Here is a 17,544-nt window from a genome sequence, read left to right as displayed (position 1 = left end):
GGCATCTTTCAACGCCAACCCCCCCACCCCCACCACCGCCAGGGGAAGAGCCCTTCTCCTGAGGGTGGGAGCCAAGGCGGCTGCACAGGGCAGGCACTGGTGCCCTACTACTGTGCAAATACTGGTCCTGGGCTGTCCTTCCTGCGGACCAAGAGGGCCTGGAAGCTCTCATCGGCTCCAGAAGCAGGAACACAGCAGAGGCAGGAGAAGATGTCAGAAGAGAACACAACCTCACCAAGCCCCGCTGGCCCAGAGCTGTCCGGCCAGTGGAAGAGCCCAGCGACCCCGCACTGCTCTAAACTCAAACATTTCTGTGCCCGACCCCAGCCCCACCTCCTGGTCCCAACAGACACGTATGAAAAAAAACAATTCAAGACTGTACATGCCCAAGTGGACAGGCTGGTCGTGGCAGGAGGCTCCGTAACCACTGGTGACCCAGGCACTCTGACCCGCTGTGGGAGGGGGAACAGCCGTGGAAAATTTTCACTCCCTTTCTCGTCCATTCTTCCGTGAGGATCAAGAACAAGGCAGAGCAACAGGTGTGACTGAAGTTGATCGGCACAGGCTTATGAAGTGAACGTCCCAAGTGAGACACTTTACTTGCAAAGGAAATTGGGGAGGTGGCAGTGAAGCGTTAAGGACTCTTGCTTAAGGGCAGGGCAGAGATTTCAACATCAGATTCACTTCTCTTTCTTAAGGAGACTGACTCAGGAACGAACGGGTCCGGGGGGCTAATATTATTTTATTAAGAGCTCACGTGGGCTTCCCTGGTGGCGCAGTGGTTGAGAGTCCGCCTGCCGATGCAGGGGACACGGGTTCGTGCCCCGGTTCGGGAAGATCCCACATGCCGCGGAGCGGCTGGGCCCGTGAGCCATGGCCGCTGAGCCTGCGCGTCCGGAGCCTGTGCTCCGCAATGGGAGAGGCCACAACAGTGAGAGGCCCGCGTACAGCAAAAAAAAAAAAAAGAGCTCACGTGTGCAGAGGGCTCTGCTATTTATACACACAACTTTCACACACATCATCCCACCTGGACGGCATACAAAGAGAAGCAATGAGCTCATGGAGATGCCAGGGGCCTGGCATGAAGTGGTGCCTAATGTGTTAGCTCCCCTTCTCCCGGCACAGAAACCCAGCAAAGTAGGCGGGACAGATATCGTTATCTCCATCCTGTAGTCGAGGAAACTGAGACCCATGACTCACACAAAGTCACATGGTTTATCAGTGGCAGCTGGATCTACATTCCAGGTCTTCTAACCCCTCATTTTGGGCTTCTTCTTACAGATTTCTATCTTTTCTTACATGGCGGGAAGAACACAGGGCTATGGATGAAGAGAACTGGGTTCAAATCTAGGACCTGCCATTTATTAGTTGTGTGACTTTGGACAAGTTACTTAACCTCTCTGAGTCCTGATTTCCTCACTTTTAAATGAGGATAATTATACTTTCACCTCAGAGAGCTATTCGGAGAATTTTAATTATGTGCCAAGAACTCTTCCCACCCTTCCAACGAAAGGGGATCCATCTCCCTCACTCCCTTGTCTAACTCATAATCACATATCCCTAAATCCTTTTACCTAAATACCTAGAGAAATGCATTGATTACCAAATATTACTGATCCATTTTGTAGAAAAGAAAACTAAAGGTAGGTGGTCATTTGCCTGAAACCATAGCAAATAAAAGATTCTCACAAAAGTCCTCTGAAACATTTTGTTTTATTACTTTTTTAAAAAAAACTAACAGTACATTATAGTAACAATAAGTAATATACACTCATTATTAAAAAAATTCGAACAATACCTAAATGCACAAAAGTAAAAAGTCTGAGTTCTTCCCTCAATCTCCCCAGAGAAATCCCTGCTAAGAGAGCTTTATGTTCTAGGACAGTTTTCCTACCTAAACAAACATTCATACATACAGGGCTTGGGTTTTTTTGTATTTCATTTTACAAAAAACGGAATCATATTATAAACAGTTCCTCCCTTGAAACCTTAACTCCTCCTCTATTTCCTTGGGGAACTGCCTCTAAGACTCACACTAACAGCCATACTTAGATTTTCTCAGGACCCTACCTGGCTCAGTGATGGGGCATGGATTGGGCAGTACAAACACCTGCGTCAGACTCCAGCTTTGCCATCCTGCAGGCACCTCAGTCTTTCCATCTGTAATGTGGGTGTGTTCACCTGACTTTGACCTATGAAGGCCTCTCTACCTTGCATAGCACTTTCACATGCTGGTCCTTAAACTATCCTGTCCAGAGAAGCAGGGCAGGTGCCATCACATTCAAAGCCCTAAGGAAAAATTAGTGGCTAGAGAGGTTATTCAACTGGCCAAGGTGACTGCTGGTCAGCAAGAAAACCGGAGTAGACACCAAGTTCCTGGTTCTGTGGTCCTTCCTCAGTACCTTTCTTGCTCAGGCCAGGGCGAACCCAGGCCCAGGGCTTCCGAGAGCAGCAAGACATGGGAACACGGTGGCATTAATGCCACAGCTCCATCCACTGCAGGAGCAGCATGGCTCCCTTGCCTTGCAGAAAGCACGCTGCTCCAGCCTGATTATTTTGGAAGCCTCGTTCATCCTCTAGCAGCTACCAGGGATCTGAACTGCTCATTTCCCCTTTAACACAATCCTGGGAAGGAAGTTCAAAGGCCATAGCAAGCCCAAAGGTCCTGGCCCAATGGGATCCTCCGCCGTGGTGGGTGCCATCCCAAGCCCTCCTCCTGCAGGTCCAACCCTGTTCCTGCCTGCCCAGCCCCACCTCACTGCCAAGGGTGTTGGCCCCAAGGAACCTACCTTTCTATCCTGCTTTTGGCAGCTGGTACCTGAGCAGAAAGGGCACTGGCCACAAGGAGAGACATTTTGGTTCCCTAGCAGAATCATCTGCTCCTGGCACCCTCCTGCCTTCTGCACCCCCGACAGTCCTTCCTCACAGATCCGCCTCTATTACTCGGCTGGCTTGGCCTGTAACTGCCTCTCTGCACTCCACTCCACACCCACCTCCTCCGAAGGGGGTACCATGATCCGCCCGCACAGCACCAGCTGGCGCTCTCCTCGGCATCCCCTCGGCCCTTGTGCTACGTAGGAGCAACCTGCCCGCGCCGCAGCAACACGTGCATGGTGCACACCTCCAGATAGACCCTGAGTGCCAGGGGTGCAGGGGCCATGCTTCCAAGTTCCTTGTGTCCCCACCCCCTCAGGTGGCTGCTCTCCTGGAGGGGCAGGAAGGCCTCTGGAGTCGCCTGGCCCGGGAGGTCTTCTCGGAAGGGTCTGCTGGCTCAGATAAGGCCGGAGACTCCAGTTCTCTGAATGACCCAGCCCTTCTCCAGCACCAGCCCCTCACTTCAGCCTCAGGGCGACCTGCGTGGAGCCAACAGCCCCTCCCTGAGTGATGGAGAGTTCCAGGCGCTCTCAGACGCCCGCTTCGCCTCACAACATCTGCACCTCAAGGCCCAAGGGGACATATAAATGCTCTACAGATCACCAGGAGTCTCCACTCTTCAAGGCTCCCAGAGACTGTGGAATATCTGAAAGAGGAAATGTGTTTGGGAAAATAAATTCCACTTTAGAGGCTTCTCAGTGAAAGCTGTGTGTGTGAATATCCCCAAAGCATCAGGGGTCCCTTTGGCATGTTGAAACACTATAAGGGGAGGTTTCCTTTCCCCAGTCCCTTTTTCAAAATTCAGACACAGCTTTCGGTGCCTTATCTATCATTTAATTGATGCTTCTGAACTGTTAGTTCCATTTCAGTGAGCATGGACGGAGCACCTATTAAGCACCATGGACTGTTCACACAACACTTCTGTTTAATCGCAGCAAATCAGGAGGAAAACGGGATCCCCATTCTTGATGAGGAAACTGAGGTTTTGGGAACTGAGATGTAACAGTCACCAAGGATGGGTCCCCTGCTGGGCACTTCCACCTGCCCTGATCCAAGCTGCACACTTGCAGGGTAGGCATTATCAGCCCTGTTTTACACGGGAGGAACCCGGGGCTGTGAAGCCAAGCGAAAGGCCCGAGCATCCAGCACCCAGGGTGGCTCTGGCTTCAGACCCCAACCCCGGTGCTCCTTCCCTACTTCCCCAGACTCCTCTTGCTAGGAGGACCGCAGAAGGCCGTGAGGTCATGCCCAAGGTCCTCCTGGTGACCTTGGCTCCTGCTAAGAGGCACTTTCTGCTGGTGAGAGACCAGGCCTTTGCCCAGATGAGAACAAAGCTGTCACACTGAACTAGCTAAAAATAAAGGAGGTACCCAGTCCCTCAAGGGGAACAGAACAGCCCTGGAATGTGGCGGGGCAAGAACAACAGGCTTCATTCTGGGCCTCATGGTCAATGGCTTGGGCAGGGCCAGGCACCAGACTCACAGTTCCCAATGTGCCAGGTGCCTCCAGACGAGAGGGAAGAGAGGGTCCGAAGTACGGACAACTCTGCTTTCACTATGAGACAACCAGACCCCAGAGCCATGGCTCGCAAATACTGCAGTGATGGGAGCAGACTGGGCTGGAAAGCGAAGGACTTCAGGCCTCCTCCAGCTATACAGATTCCTTCTATAACCTTGGGCAAGTCACCTTCATCTCTGTGTTTTTCCATCAGTAAAAAAGCAACAGTGAAAACTGCCCTCTCGTCTTCATATATGGTGGGCACAGGAGCTCCATGACACCATGGATTCCTCAGAACACAGGCTTTTCAAAATCCCATGGTGGCAAAGTAGAATGGTACCCAGGATCCCTGCCCCGGCTCAGGGCTCTGACCGCTTACCCTCTGTTATCCAGGAAGCTACACTCCCCCACCATGCCTCTGCAGGTGCCTACAGGTGTGTTCTGGGTGAACAGCGATGATAACATCTGACATTTGTACAGTTCAGTACGCTTTCCAAGTGTTTCCATATCCATTCTCTGATTTGATAAATGGGCAGATAGTGAGGTAGGAATCATTTACCCCATCTGACAGATAAGGAAACTGAGCCCCAGAAAGCTTGATGTCCACCTAACAACACTGCTCAAGCTAGAGGGATCCTTGAGAGATAAAGGATTCCAGGCTCCTGGCTTTATAGATGAGGAAACTGAGGCCCAAGGACCGCAGGAACCCACTGCCTTAAATGCAGAGTGCCTCTGCCTGAACTTCTGAGCCATAAAATTCCCTGTCTAGCAGAGGGTTTCCAGCAGGAATACAATGCAAGCCACATATGTAATTTAAAATTTTCTAGTAGCCAGATTTTGTTAAAAAACAGGTGAAATTAATTTTAATAACATTTAACCCAATATATCCAAAATATTATTCCCACATGTAATATTTTTTAAATGATCAATGAGCGATTTTATATATCTTTGTCATATAGAGTCTTCAAAATCCTGTATTTTATGTTCAACAGCACATCTCAAACCAGACTTGCCACATTTCGAGTGCTCAAGAGCCACATGTGGCTGGTGTCTACTGCTGTGGACAGCAGGGCTCTAGCACTCCAATCACATCCCCATCATGGGAGCCTTGGGTGATGATTTCTGCTGGGAGCCCACTGCAATGCACTGCTTTAGAAGCCTGAAGCCCTGGACCGACGTCCTGGATCTGCATGCACAGTGAGAGCTGCCGACTAGTGTCAGACAGACCTGTGTCTTCATCCCAGCCCTCTGTTCTCTGGCCACCAAAGATCACATCACTTCCACTTCCTGAAGCTTGCCTGCCCCACATGTAAGATGCAGAAAGAAACACCTACACCCAAGCTTGCCAGAAGGACTTCACTAAATCAAGCATGTAAAAGTATTTTGAAAGTGGAACAGAACTTTGCAACTGTGAGTTGGTGTCTTTGTTACAAGGATGGCCTGCAGTCTCCAACTCAACTCACTCTACCCACCCAGAGAGGGTCCCGGAAGGCACCAGGGGACATTTAGATCAGACTGAATGACAAGGCTGAAGGCAAACCCCACGTGTCAATCAATCAAGGAAATCAGCTGCTTACAGTAGGGCCAGGCTGAGGCTGGGAGAGAAAGCTAGAATAATAATGCCTAATAGGGAGCATGGGGAGGTCTTTCAGGATAAGCACTGGCCTCCCCAAGTGTCCTCTTTTAATTGCAAACAGGATGCAGGGAAGGGGACAAATGAAAAGGGTACAGAGAAAAATTTGAAAACCAGAGAAAATCCCTAACATTCACTTAAAAGACTTTATTGGGTCAATTTCCTGCCCAAGTGGAGGGAGCTGGTCAACACTGAGCAGCTTGGGGGTGGAGGGGTGGGGATGGGGAGGATGGGGAGGATGGGAGGAAGAGGAGGAAGGGGAATGGGAATCGGGGGAGTTTGGAGGGTCTCGTGCCCAGCTCTGCCCTGGCCCCGGCTCTTTCCTTCCTTGAATCTGTTTCCCTCAACAGCAAAATCAGAGTTGGACGTGTTATGGTGGAAAGAACATGGGTTTCTGAGTCAGGGGACCTGGTAGTGTTTCTGTCCCTATCACTCATGAGCTGTGTGGTCAGCAAGTCACTTCACTACGTGGGGGCCTCAGCATCCTCATTTCTAAATGAAGATGATGCCTTCCTCAGGTGGACAGAAGCAGGGGCTCTCCCAGCAATTCCACTCCTACACACATACCCAAGAGAAATGAAAGCGTATGTCCACACAGGGAAAACTGTTCACATCAGCATTATCATAACAGCCGCAAAGTGGAAACAACCCAAATGTCCCTCAACTAACAAATGCATAAACAAAATGTGGTATACAGAAACAACTCAATATTATTCAGTAATAAAAAGAACTGAAGTACTCATACATGCTATAGTATGAATGAACCTTGAAAACATGCTAAGTGAAAGAAACCAGACATAAAGGTCACACATTATATAATTCCATTCATATGAAACGTCCAGAAGAAGCAAATCCATTTAAAAAAAGAAAGTAGATTAGTAGATACCAGGGTGGAGGGAGCAATGGGGAGTGATTGCTTAATGGGTATGGGGTTTCTTTTGGGGGTAATGAAAATGTTCTGGAAATAGATGGTGGTGATGGTTGTACAACCTTGTGAACATACTAGACACCACAGACTTGCACTCTTTAAAATGGTAAGTTGGGCTTCCCTGGTGGCACAGTGGTTAAGAATCTGCCTACCAATGCAGGGGACATGGGTTCGAGCCCTGGTCCGGGAAGATCCCACATGCCACAGAGCAACTAAACCTGTGTGCCACAGCTACTGAGCCTGCGCTCTAGAGCCCGTGAGCCACAACTATTGAGCCCGCATGCCACAGTTACTGAAGCCCACGCACCTAGAGCCCATGCTCCACAACAATAGAAGCCACCACAATGAGAAGCCCACGCACAAGAACGAAGAGTAGCCTCCACTCACCACAACTAGAGAAAGCCCGTGTGCAGCAACGAAGACCCAATGCAGCCAAAGATAAAATAAATGAATTTATTAAAAAAAATTTTTTAATGCTAAGTTTTATGGTATGTGACTTATATCTCAATTAAAAAAAAAAAAAAAAGCAGGGGCTCTGCCAGAAGACTTAATGCATCTGAATGCTGGCTCTTCTGTTTATATCTGAGCCTCAGAGTCCTCATCCAAAAGTGGTGATCATAAGGGTACCCACCTCACGGGGGACCTGTGAGGATGTAATGCCTTTGGTGCAGCAAATGTGACAGGCATTATATATGTTGGCTTCAATTAGTATTGTTACTTTTTTTTTTTTTTTTTTGCGGTACGCGGGCCTCTCACTGTTGTGGCCTCTCCCGTTGCGGAGCACAGGCTCCGGATGCACAGGCTCAGCGGCCATGGCCCACAGGCCCACCGCTCCGCGGCATGTGGGATCTTCCCGGACCAGAGCATGAACCCCTGTCCCCTGCATCGGCAGGCGGACTCTCAACCACTGCGCCACCAGGGAAGCCTTACTGTTACTATTGATGATTAAATAAGACCCATTTTAGGAAAGAGAGGCCCCTAGTAGGCACTCAGTGCACCCTTCCCTCCAAGGCCCCTTCAAGGCCTCGGCGTCTGCGAGCCTGTAACCAAGCATGCAATCAGATGAACATGATCTGACATTTTCTGCCTCCCCAGGGACCGCATTTGCAAAGGGCTGGGCTGCAGACCTCACACTGCAGTGTGCCTTGGAGGGGGGCAGGTGGCGCACAGCCACCCTCTCCTTTTACGGAAGATAGTCTGAGAGAGGCTGCCGGCTTGAGCTTTCTGTAATAGAGAAACGTTTAGGGGACAGATAAGCCAGCCCTGCCCCAGTCAGATCCACCCAGGAAGAGAGTGTGTGCAGGCAAAAGCACACTTGTTTGTTTTAATTCCCAGAAAAGTTTAACGGATTCATGCTAGAGCACAAGGGGACACAGCGAGCCTTCACGAGCCTGTCTCTGGACACCCTACCCCGCCACCACCTGGGCACTGTGCTAACAGCCAATGGGGTGGGCACTGCTCACAGTGAGCTGTCAACCTCACTCAGTAACACTCGGCAGCAAGGGCTCCCCTTCATAAGGTAAACTAGGAAATGGCTAATTTTAAGCCAAGCTCAAATGTTGTATGTGAATGGAAATGGCTGGGAAGAAACAGTTTCTTTCAAAATTACCTATTAAAAAATTTAGAGGGGGCTTCCCTGGTGGCGCAGTGGTTGAGAGTCTGCCTGCCGATGCAGGAGACACGGGTTCGTGCCCCGGTCCGGGAAGATCCCACATGCCGCGGAGCGGCTGGGCCCGTGAGCCATGGTCGCTGAGCCTGCACGTCCAGAGCCTGTGCTCCGCAACGGGAGAGACCACAATAGCGAGAGGCCCGCGTACCAGAAAAAAAAAAAAAAAAAAAAAATTTAGGGCTTCCCTGGTGGCGCAGTGGTTGAGAGTCTGCCTGCCAATGCAGGGGACACGGGTTCGTGCCCCGGTCCGGGAAGATGGGAAGATCTCACATGCCACGGAGCGGCTGGGCCCGTGAGCCATGGCCGCTGAGCCTGCGCGTCCGGAGCCTGTGCTCCGCAATGGGAGAGGCCACAACAGTGAGAAGCCCACGTACAGCAAAAAAAAAAAAAAAAAAAAATTAAAGGTTTTACTGTAACCAAGGGTTGGCTGTGGAACCATATGAACCTGTACAAACTTCTGACTGGACTGGGAGCTGACATGACCACGGAGGCAATTTGGCAAAATCTTAAAAGTGGGAAGATGCACTCACTCCTCCACTGAGCAATTTCAGCCCTAGAAACACAGCCTAGAGCAACTTACATGTGTACAGAAGGATCATGGGGACACTGTCTGTAATTTGAAAAATCAGAAACTCAAAGGCCTACCAAAAGAATAGATAAATTAGTTTGGTGTATTCACACAATGTAAGGGCATACGGCAGTTTAAATTGATGAAACAGGTATACAGATCAACATGGAAGAATGTCAAATATACAATGTTGAGCTTAAAAAAAGCAAGTTGCAGAAGGATACAAACAGGATAACACCGTTTACAAAAGGTTAAAGCCATATAAAGTAACACTACATACTGTTCATAGATACATGATATGTAATAAAAATATTAAAACATGCAGGAAATGATAAACACCAAATTCAGGACAGAGGTCACCTCTGGGAGGAGAAATGAATGTGATGTGACTTGAAGGGGTTTCAGTCGTGTCTGTAATATAATTGTAATTGTGTCTGTTACCTCGCAAGCTGAGGAGTGGATACACAAGTGTTTGTTGTGTTAACTTCAATAATTTTTACGCACCTCGAATATTTCATAATAAAAAATTAACTCATATGTATTTTTTTATTAGTTTCTGCTTTATAACAAAGTGAATCAGTCATACATATACATCCGTTCCCATATCCCTTCCCTCTTGCGTCTCCCTCCCTCCCACCCTCCCTATCCCACCCCTCCAGGCGGTCACAAAGCACCAAGCTGATCTCCCTGTGCTATGCAGCTGCTTCCCACTAGCTATCTACCTCACGTTTGGTAGTGTATATATGTCCATGCCTCTCTTTCACTTTGTCACAGCTTACCCTTCCCCCTCCCCATATCCTCAAGTCCATTCTCAAGTAGGTCTGTGTCTTTATTCCTGTTTTACCCCTAGGTTCTTCATGACAACTCATATGTATTGATTTGTGGGGGAGAGAATTAAAATACAGATTCCAAGTTAAATTATTCAAATCAACAAAGATGGGTTTTTCTCCTAAAGGAAAGAAGCGGGGGGGAGCAAGAAAGGCCCTCTGGATCCCATTCTAGATTTTCTAAGACCTTGAGTCACTCATCTCCTCTGGGCCTCCAGTCAGTCCCTGTTTCTAAATGGGGAATAAAATCTCTGCCTTCTGTCCACTGTACACAAGGCAGCAGGATGTCCAGGGGAGGAGCTGCGAGGGGGAGGGAGCTGCCCTGGGAGCTCAGGAGTAATACTTCCTGTCGTGACATCATCACTCAGGTTTCTGAAAGATCAGATGAAAGCATACACATACACACATGCATGTTAAGTGTGTCTATGTGTATTGTTAGGTATAGACAGACATATATACATATACGCACACACATAGCTACACACACAACTGATATCTGACATGGCACCCAGAAGGTGTTTTGGGATGCTCAGAGATAACCCATTAAAAAAAAAAGAGAAAGCAAAGCTACATTTTGGTAACTATCTATTCGCTCTCCCTTACGAAGTTTCTAAGTATAATATTTCCATTTGTACATTTAGAGCCTGATTTTTTTTTCTTTTTTTTTTTTTTGGTCGTGCTGCACAGCTTGTGGGATCTTAGTTCCCCAACCAGGGATTGAACCCGGGCCCTTGGCAGTGAAAGTGCCAAGTCCTAACCACTGGACCACCAGGGAATTCCTTACAGCCTGGCTTTAAGCAACTCTTAGGCTAGTGATTTCCCACCCAAGATCTGACCACTGGCCCCTATAGCTCTCATAGCATTCTCTGGTTTGCAATTATCATAAGACAGCAAATAATTATTTATACTCCATGAGAATAGGGACTATTTCTACCAGGTTTATAGTTGTCACCCCATCCTAGCACAATACTCTGCACATAATAAAGGACTCAAACATTTTCTGAAGAAATGACTGAGTTCCCATGATCGGATTTGATTCTAAAGGGCCTCAAATCAATAAGCAGGTGCCTGCAGTCTAGCCACGACTGCTTCCTGGACACGGAGCTGTATGGATGCATCTCTATCCAGCATTTCCTCCAGGGCCTCCTCAGGCACGTTCAGAGCTGACTCCAGTGGCTAATTCTATCAGGCAGGAACCCCTGACTGCAGACACACATGGAGACAAATCAGCCCTTTTAGGAGAAAGCTGCCCATGCCTTCTCCAGAAAACAGGAGGAGTGTGGGAGGACAGCACAGCACGGCCAGATGTGAAAGTCCTGCATACCCACCCACTTTCCCAGTTTATTCCCTCACGACAATCCCAAATTATCAAACCAAATGAAGGGCTGGGCATTTTCTTAGGGGGAGAACTCCAAGGAACATCCAAGGTAGAGGGGACAGGGATTATGAAATAAAGATTCCCCAGGGAGTGAGGCTCTTACCGGATGCTTGTATAACACCAGATCAAAAGGTGCATGAGATAGTTTTCATAATTTTCTAACTCTCATCTCTCTCACCCCCGAGCAATAAGGAAATGGCCATTGTTTTAAATGCTTGCTCTTGCCGCTGGAATACATGGGCTCCAAGGAAAAAGAACTTGGTAGCCTTTTAACTGCTAAGCATACTCTCCTCTGCCTTCCTGAGCCAAGCACTCGAGGACTCTGGGTTCAGCCACTGGACAAATCACACCTGTTGCTCACCTGCTTATGGGGATTCCTTAGGGTCATGGGGATCCCTCCCAGAGAAAATCCACTGGCATTTGCTCACCATCTGTCAAGCCTGAAGGAAAGGACGTCTAGTTTTTCTTTAGAGGTCAAGTTCTGACCTTGGTGGACCCATCTTTCTTTCCTAAAGGAACAGAGCACTAGGTAATCCTTTACCCTCCTTGGAGCTCTTAACGGCTATAGCCCAAGTGGAGGGAGCAGGCAAGGTGAGAGGAATGTTAAAAGTTACTTGGGGGTTTCCCTGGTGGCGCAGTGGTTGAGAGTCCACCTGCCGATGAAGGGCACGCGGGTTCGGGCCCCGGTCCGGGAGGATCCCACATGCCGCGGAGCGGCTGGGCCCGTGAGCCATGGCCGCTGAGCCTGCGCGTCCGGAGCCTGTGCTCCGCAACGGGAGAGGCCACAACAGTGAGAGGCCCGCATACCGCAAAAAAAAAAAAAAAAAAAAAAAAAGTTACTTGGAGGTCAAAAGACCCAGGGCTCTAGCTGCAGAATTAACAGATGTCTGGTATTCTGATGAACGGAATCTTTCACAAGCACACATGTGCATTCTTTTCCTCCTAAAAGCACTAGAAGAGTAAAAGGGAAATCTGTTTTATACTTAACTTCAGTCTAATGCCACGACACCCTTTTCACCACACCACATCATCCAACACTATGCAGATGCAGTCTGGAAAATGGGACTCCAGGCTGGGAAGCCAGATGCTTGGCCTGTTTCAACCTAGGATATATTTATGAGGCTGAATTACCGATGTGTCTCATAGGCAATGGGGAGAGAAATGATACCCTTTCGTGATCACTTTTGTATCCTGAGCAATCCCACAAACCTTCCCTGGCACCATCCCCATCTTCCCTCTATACCCAGGCCAGAGGGCAAGAAGATGGATGAGGATTAGTGTGGAGACAGCCAGAGCTGTCTCCAGAGCTCCAGAGGCCACCTAGGGCTGGAGGGCTGAATCACCATGGCTGCCCACGCTGGCAGGTGCGGCGGGGTGGGGACTGCCTTCACTGGGTCCTCATCAGGTTGCAGGTAGGGCCCAGTTCCCGCAGGAAGAACAGGGCTTGGAGTCCTGCAAGTGGAGGACTTACCTTGGAGTCCCGGGGCAAGTGGTAGGTAGGAAAAGCTGGTCTCTAAAAAGTCCTGAGTCCCAGGAGAGCACATGGAGTCTCCCAGGATCTGCTCGACTAGGGGCCGGGAAAACTGACTAGGCCATCAGAACAAGTGCCCACTATATGCTCAGGAGGCCCAGGAAGTTTCCTGAGGATCACAATCACGGATGGCAGAGTCACACAGCCCATCACGAAGGCCAAGGTGACCCCCTGGCAGGAATCCACATACTCCCCACATAGAAAGCAGCCTGAGAACTCCTCCATGAGGTGCAAGACAGCCAACCTGTTTTTCAGACTCTCCTTGACCAATAATATTATCTGGTGGAAGCTTTGGCCTCAAGACCCACCTCCAGCAAGGTTCTGACACCAGAGGAGGGCGGGGAGGGAATTTCAGAATGCCAATCTCAGAGGAGGGACTTGAGGATCAATTGATTCAGAAGTCACACAGTCAGACGCCTACAGGAGCCTGGTGGATAGAGTGTCAATCAGGCCACCACGAGAGTGGAAGGCTCTGGGGCCACATTAGATACTGCGTGCCTGATAAAATAGGTCCCACTGAGGGCAGTCCAAACCTCAACCCAGCTTGGCCCCTGGCGGCCACACAGATGTTGGTGGGTGTGGATGCTGGAGGCTTACAAGGTCATCCGGGTCCCCACCTCAGCTATCTGCTGTCTTGAGCTACAGAGGGCACCCTGTGCTAGGAGAGGGCAGTGAACTCATCTATGCCTTAAATCCCCCACTGTGAAATGGGAAGAACATCAAGGATGCACAACACCACTGAAGAAAACTGGTGAAATGCACATGTTGACATGCAGAGCTCCCCAAGCTCAGTGGTCAGAAGGAGGCTCCAGGGTGCTCCACGGGAGTGAGCATGAGTCCCACGGTTTGACAACTCTATAGTCACTGCCACTTGTAGCCATGAGGGACAGTGGCAGATTCCCAGGCCTGTCTCCTAACTACCCAACTCTGGTCCCCACTCAGCGCAGGACCCAGGATCCAAGCAGCATCCCCAATGCCTTTGTCTCAGCACCTCCCCCTCAGCTGACTTCCAGGAGGAGCCTCAGTCAAGTTCCCAGTGGAGGGGGGCGGAGACCTGGGTGCCGCCCTGGCTCTCCCTCTAACTCCTCGGGTGACCTTGATGAGGTCACTGCCCTTAGCAGGCCCGTTTCCTATTGTGCCAGAGGAGGGGGCTGTCTTGGGTGGTTAGGAAGAGCACTGAACATCCTGTGGCTGCAGGCCTGTGGCTCCTGCCTCTCACCTGTAGGTACAGCTCCTTTGTTTGAACTCCAAAGTCAGGTTGACTTTGCTGTCCACCCCAGCTTATCCCAGCAATAATGTCACCCATTCTGGGTGTGGGTGGGTCAGGAGATCTGTCAGGCGTGGCAATGATAAAATGGGCGTCTTTCCCTACAGCTTAGGCTGTTTCTCAAAAACTTGAAGCCAAAGATGGTATAAGAGAGAGATACACCTTTAACACCTGCCAGCAGACAGGATTTTATGTTAGACAGAAGTTAAAAGCAGCAATACCTCAGGGTAGGGAGATGTGTCCTTGTGCAAGTACACACATGCCACAAGCATACATGTCAAGGCCTCCATCCGACTCAAAAGACCAGTCTCTTATTTGAGCTCCCTGGGCTGGCTGGAAATTACAGCTTAAGAGAGCAGAGCGGTCACGAAGAGGAATAAAAAAATTCCATTCAGACATGCCGCTCCAGACCTGAGGCCTATGAGCAAAGTTTCCGGTGGCCTCCACGCTTCTCCTTGTTCCAGGAAGCTGTGCCGGTCGCCCCGTCTTCAGATTAAGGAGCAGCCGCGAGAACTGGGAGAGCCGGGGTGACAGCTTTTCCGGGCACCCGACGCCCTCCACCGGGAACCCCAAATATGGGATGCATGGCCTCCAGCCAGCACCCCCGCCTGCTGCGCGCTCACCTCCCCAGCATCTCTGTGATCACTCCTCCGCCCATGGCGCTCGGACCGTACCAAACAGGCCCTGTGGACCAACCCACCAGTTGCCACACGGTCACCCTCCCCGCATGGCCCGGGGGCCCATTTGACATCCACATCTCGTTTCAAGGACACTGCAGCAGGCAGCCCAGACTCGGGGGTCTCCCCCACCACCCCCCAACACACACACACACACACACACACACACACACACACACAAACACGCGCGCGCGCGCGCGCATACGATCCCGGGAAGAATCAAAGGGCGAAGCCTTCCCCACCGCCCTGCGGTCCAACCAATGCTGGCCTGGGGGAGGCTGGGCGCGGGAGGATGGAGGCGGCTGCGGCGGCGAGCGGATACCGGAATGCAACGTTGCGGGCAGAGCGCCGGGCGGCGGCGCCGGCGCCGGCGGGGGCTCACCTTTTTGACTTGGTCATCCTTCAGTTCGGTGAAGTAATAAGCCAGGAGCTGCGCGGCGATCATGCTGGCGGTCGGGGACGCGGGGCGACAGGCTTGGGGCCAGCGTCTGTCCTCCGCAGCCTGGGTGAGCAGTGGTCCCCGGGCTGCAGTTCCGCGGCTCCTCCTCCTCCTCCTCCGGCCGCTCCTCCCCCACGACCTGGGGCGCGGCGGCGGCTCGCGCGCTCCCAGTCTCCGCGCTCCCGTCCCCGCGAGGGTGACAGCCTCCAGCCGGCCCACCTCCTCGGCGCCCATTGGCTGCCGCGCGCCTCTGCAGCGCCGGGCGGTCGCGGCCGGGCCAGGGCCGGGGGGGCTCGGTGGCTGCTCCTCCCCGCGCCGGAAAGGGGGCGGGCGACGCCGCGAAATCCCCCACAGCCAGGCATCTCCCTGCACGTCCCCCACGTAGGGACCCGGCGCAGGGACTGGAGGTTCTGTCGCGCGCGCACCGTCACGCGTGGCGGCGCCCTGCTCGGGCGGGGCGCAGGCGGGGAAGCTCGGGACTCAAGAGGAGGCATCGCCCGGCCCGGTTTGCTGCCGAACGGGGCAGCCTAGAGGGGCGGTCCCCTTCCTTGGAAATTAGGGCTCGCCCCTGGGAGTTCCGTAGAAGGGGAGACGCCCGGAGGGGGGCTCGAAGAAGTGGGCGTGGAAAGCGAGCGGGGCCTGTGGCGGCGGAAGCGAGATCCGGGAGGCTTCGCGGTCCTCGCACCGGGTCACCACGCCAACCGGCTCTCGCGGGCCCAAGGGGCCGAGCGCCGAGCCCCACCTGGGCCCTCACCGACGGAGCAGCATCCCACTCCACCCCGCCCCACCCTGGCCCGCCCGTGCTGCGGCGCCTCCAGGCCTAATCCCCGGCTGGCAGATTTGTGTTGCTAAACCAAGAGCGACGCCCCACAGCGTCCGCCCCTGAGTCACCGGTTCTTTCGGCCGGCCCTCCCGAAGGGCGCACGCCTGCTGGGCGGGACTTGAGCTGCAGGCCCCGGCCTGTCCCCATCCCCCCCTGGCCCCCTGAGCACCCAGGCTCGCTGGAGTCTGGGGGACAGTTTGGGCGCCCCTCCTAGGTGCCCCCTTTCTCACTTCCCGGAGGAAGTTAGCCGGGCTGGGAGGAATCCCTAGAAAACCATTCGGCTTTAAACGGGGGAAGGGAGGTGAGGAATCAGAGGTGTTTATGCTGCTACTAGGACTGATGGCAACCACAGGATTCTTGGATTAATTGCTTCTGTGTGCCAACCACCACCAGGAGCTTTACTGCCTTACAAAAGGACGTGTAATGAGCTCAAAATACAAAGTGGTTACTATTCCGATTCAACGGGTAAGCAAGTGGAGGCTCACTGAGGCCATGTGTCTTGCTGTACAACCAGAAAGCTGTAGATCCAGGATTAGGTTTTGGGTCTGTGTGCTTTCAAAACGAGTGCTCACCCCTGGGTTTTGCTGTCCTCCCAGTCGTATGTAGCCTCTGCCTAAATAGGCCGTGATACTTGAACCAAGGCTGCACCACATGGTGCCCTGAGATGGCCAGTGTCCAACCCCATAACCTCTACCCCAGCCCTGGATCCTGGGGGCCCCTGGCCAGGCCTAAGAAAGGTACAGTGGAGTCAGGAGGGGGTGGTTTAGGTCCAGAACAGCCCTCAGGGGCATGGCTTTGACATCACCAATTGAAGAGGGTCTCAACTGTGGCCCTTGAGGCCAGAGCCCTCAGTCCAGAGCACAGACCCTGCCCCCTAGCTTTATGGCCCTGGCATCCAGGGTCACCTCTCTGAGCCTGCTTCCTCATCTATAACATGGAGATACTAATGCCCACCTACCTCCCTTGGTTGCTGTGAAATACTACAAATAAAATACCTGCTTATAATATACAATTAATAAATGGTAGGTAATATCATAAGATTGACTGGGAAGCTGATGAGGTTTACACTTCAGGGCTTCTTGCTTGCATTCCCCCAATTCTAGGCCCTCAGAGGGCCTATCAATTTTATATTTGTAATTGTGAATTATTTTCCAAAGAGGCTCCCCAACATTATTTTAAGCTTTAAAGCTTCACAAAACCTGGATCTGCCCCCTGGATAGTATCATTATAAACCAGGAACAGAGAGGTTTCCTGGCATCCATCAGACACTTATACCACCTGCATGGCCATAAAGCAAAATCGGGTGAATGGGAACAATTTGGTTGTTCTCAAGTGCCATTTTTGAGTCTTGCGAATGTGACTCTGCCAGACTCAGCAGGATCAAGAGCTGTGCTTTGTTAATTGCTCTGTCTCACGCTCAGCCCACGGCCTGG

The 17,544-nt window shown here is 51.6% G+C and overlaps 1 protein-coding gene across 1 annotated transcript in view; it reads right to left on the bottom strand.

Annotated features, from left to right (window-relative positions):
* HK1 (hexokinase 1) overlaps positions 1-15,453 on the bottom strand; it is a 70,365-nt gene extending 54,912 nt beyond the window's left edge. The window contains exon 1 of the mRNA XM_082645203.1: positions 15,232-15,453. Coding sequence (XP_082501329.1) covers positions 15,232-15,294 — 63 coding nt within the window. The 5' untranslated portion in view covers positions 15,295-15,453. The remainder of the gene's footprint in view (positions 1-15,231) is intronic.
* Positions 15,454-17,544: the final 2,091 nt, after the last annotated feature.

Source organism: Mesoplodon mirus, assembly GCF_964341445.2.
Source record: "Mesoplodon mirus genome assembly, chromosome: 2".
Lineage (NCBI taxonomy): Eukaryota > Metazoa > Chordata > Mammalia > Artiodactyla > Ziphiidae > Mesoplodon > Mesoplodon mirus.
Note: the sequence above shows the minus strand (reverse complement) of the source record. Positions and strands in the feature narration are given on the sequence as shown.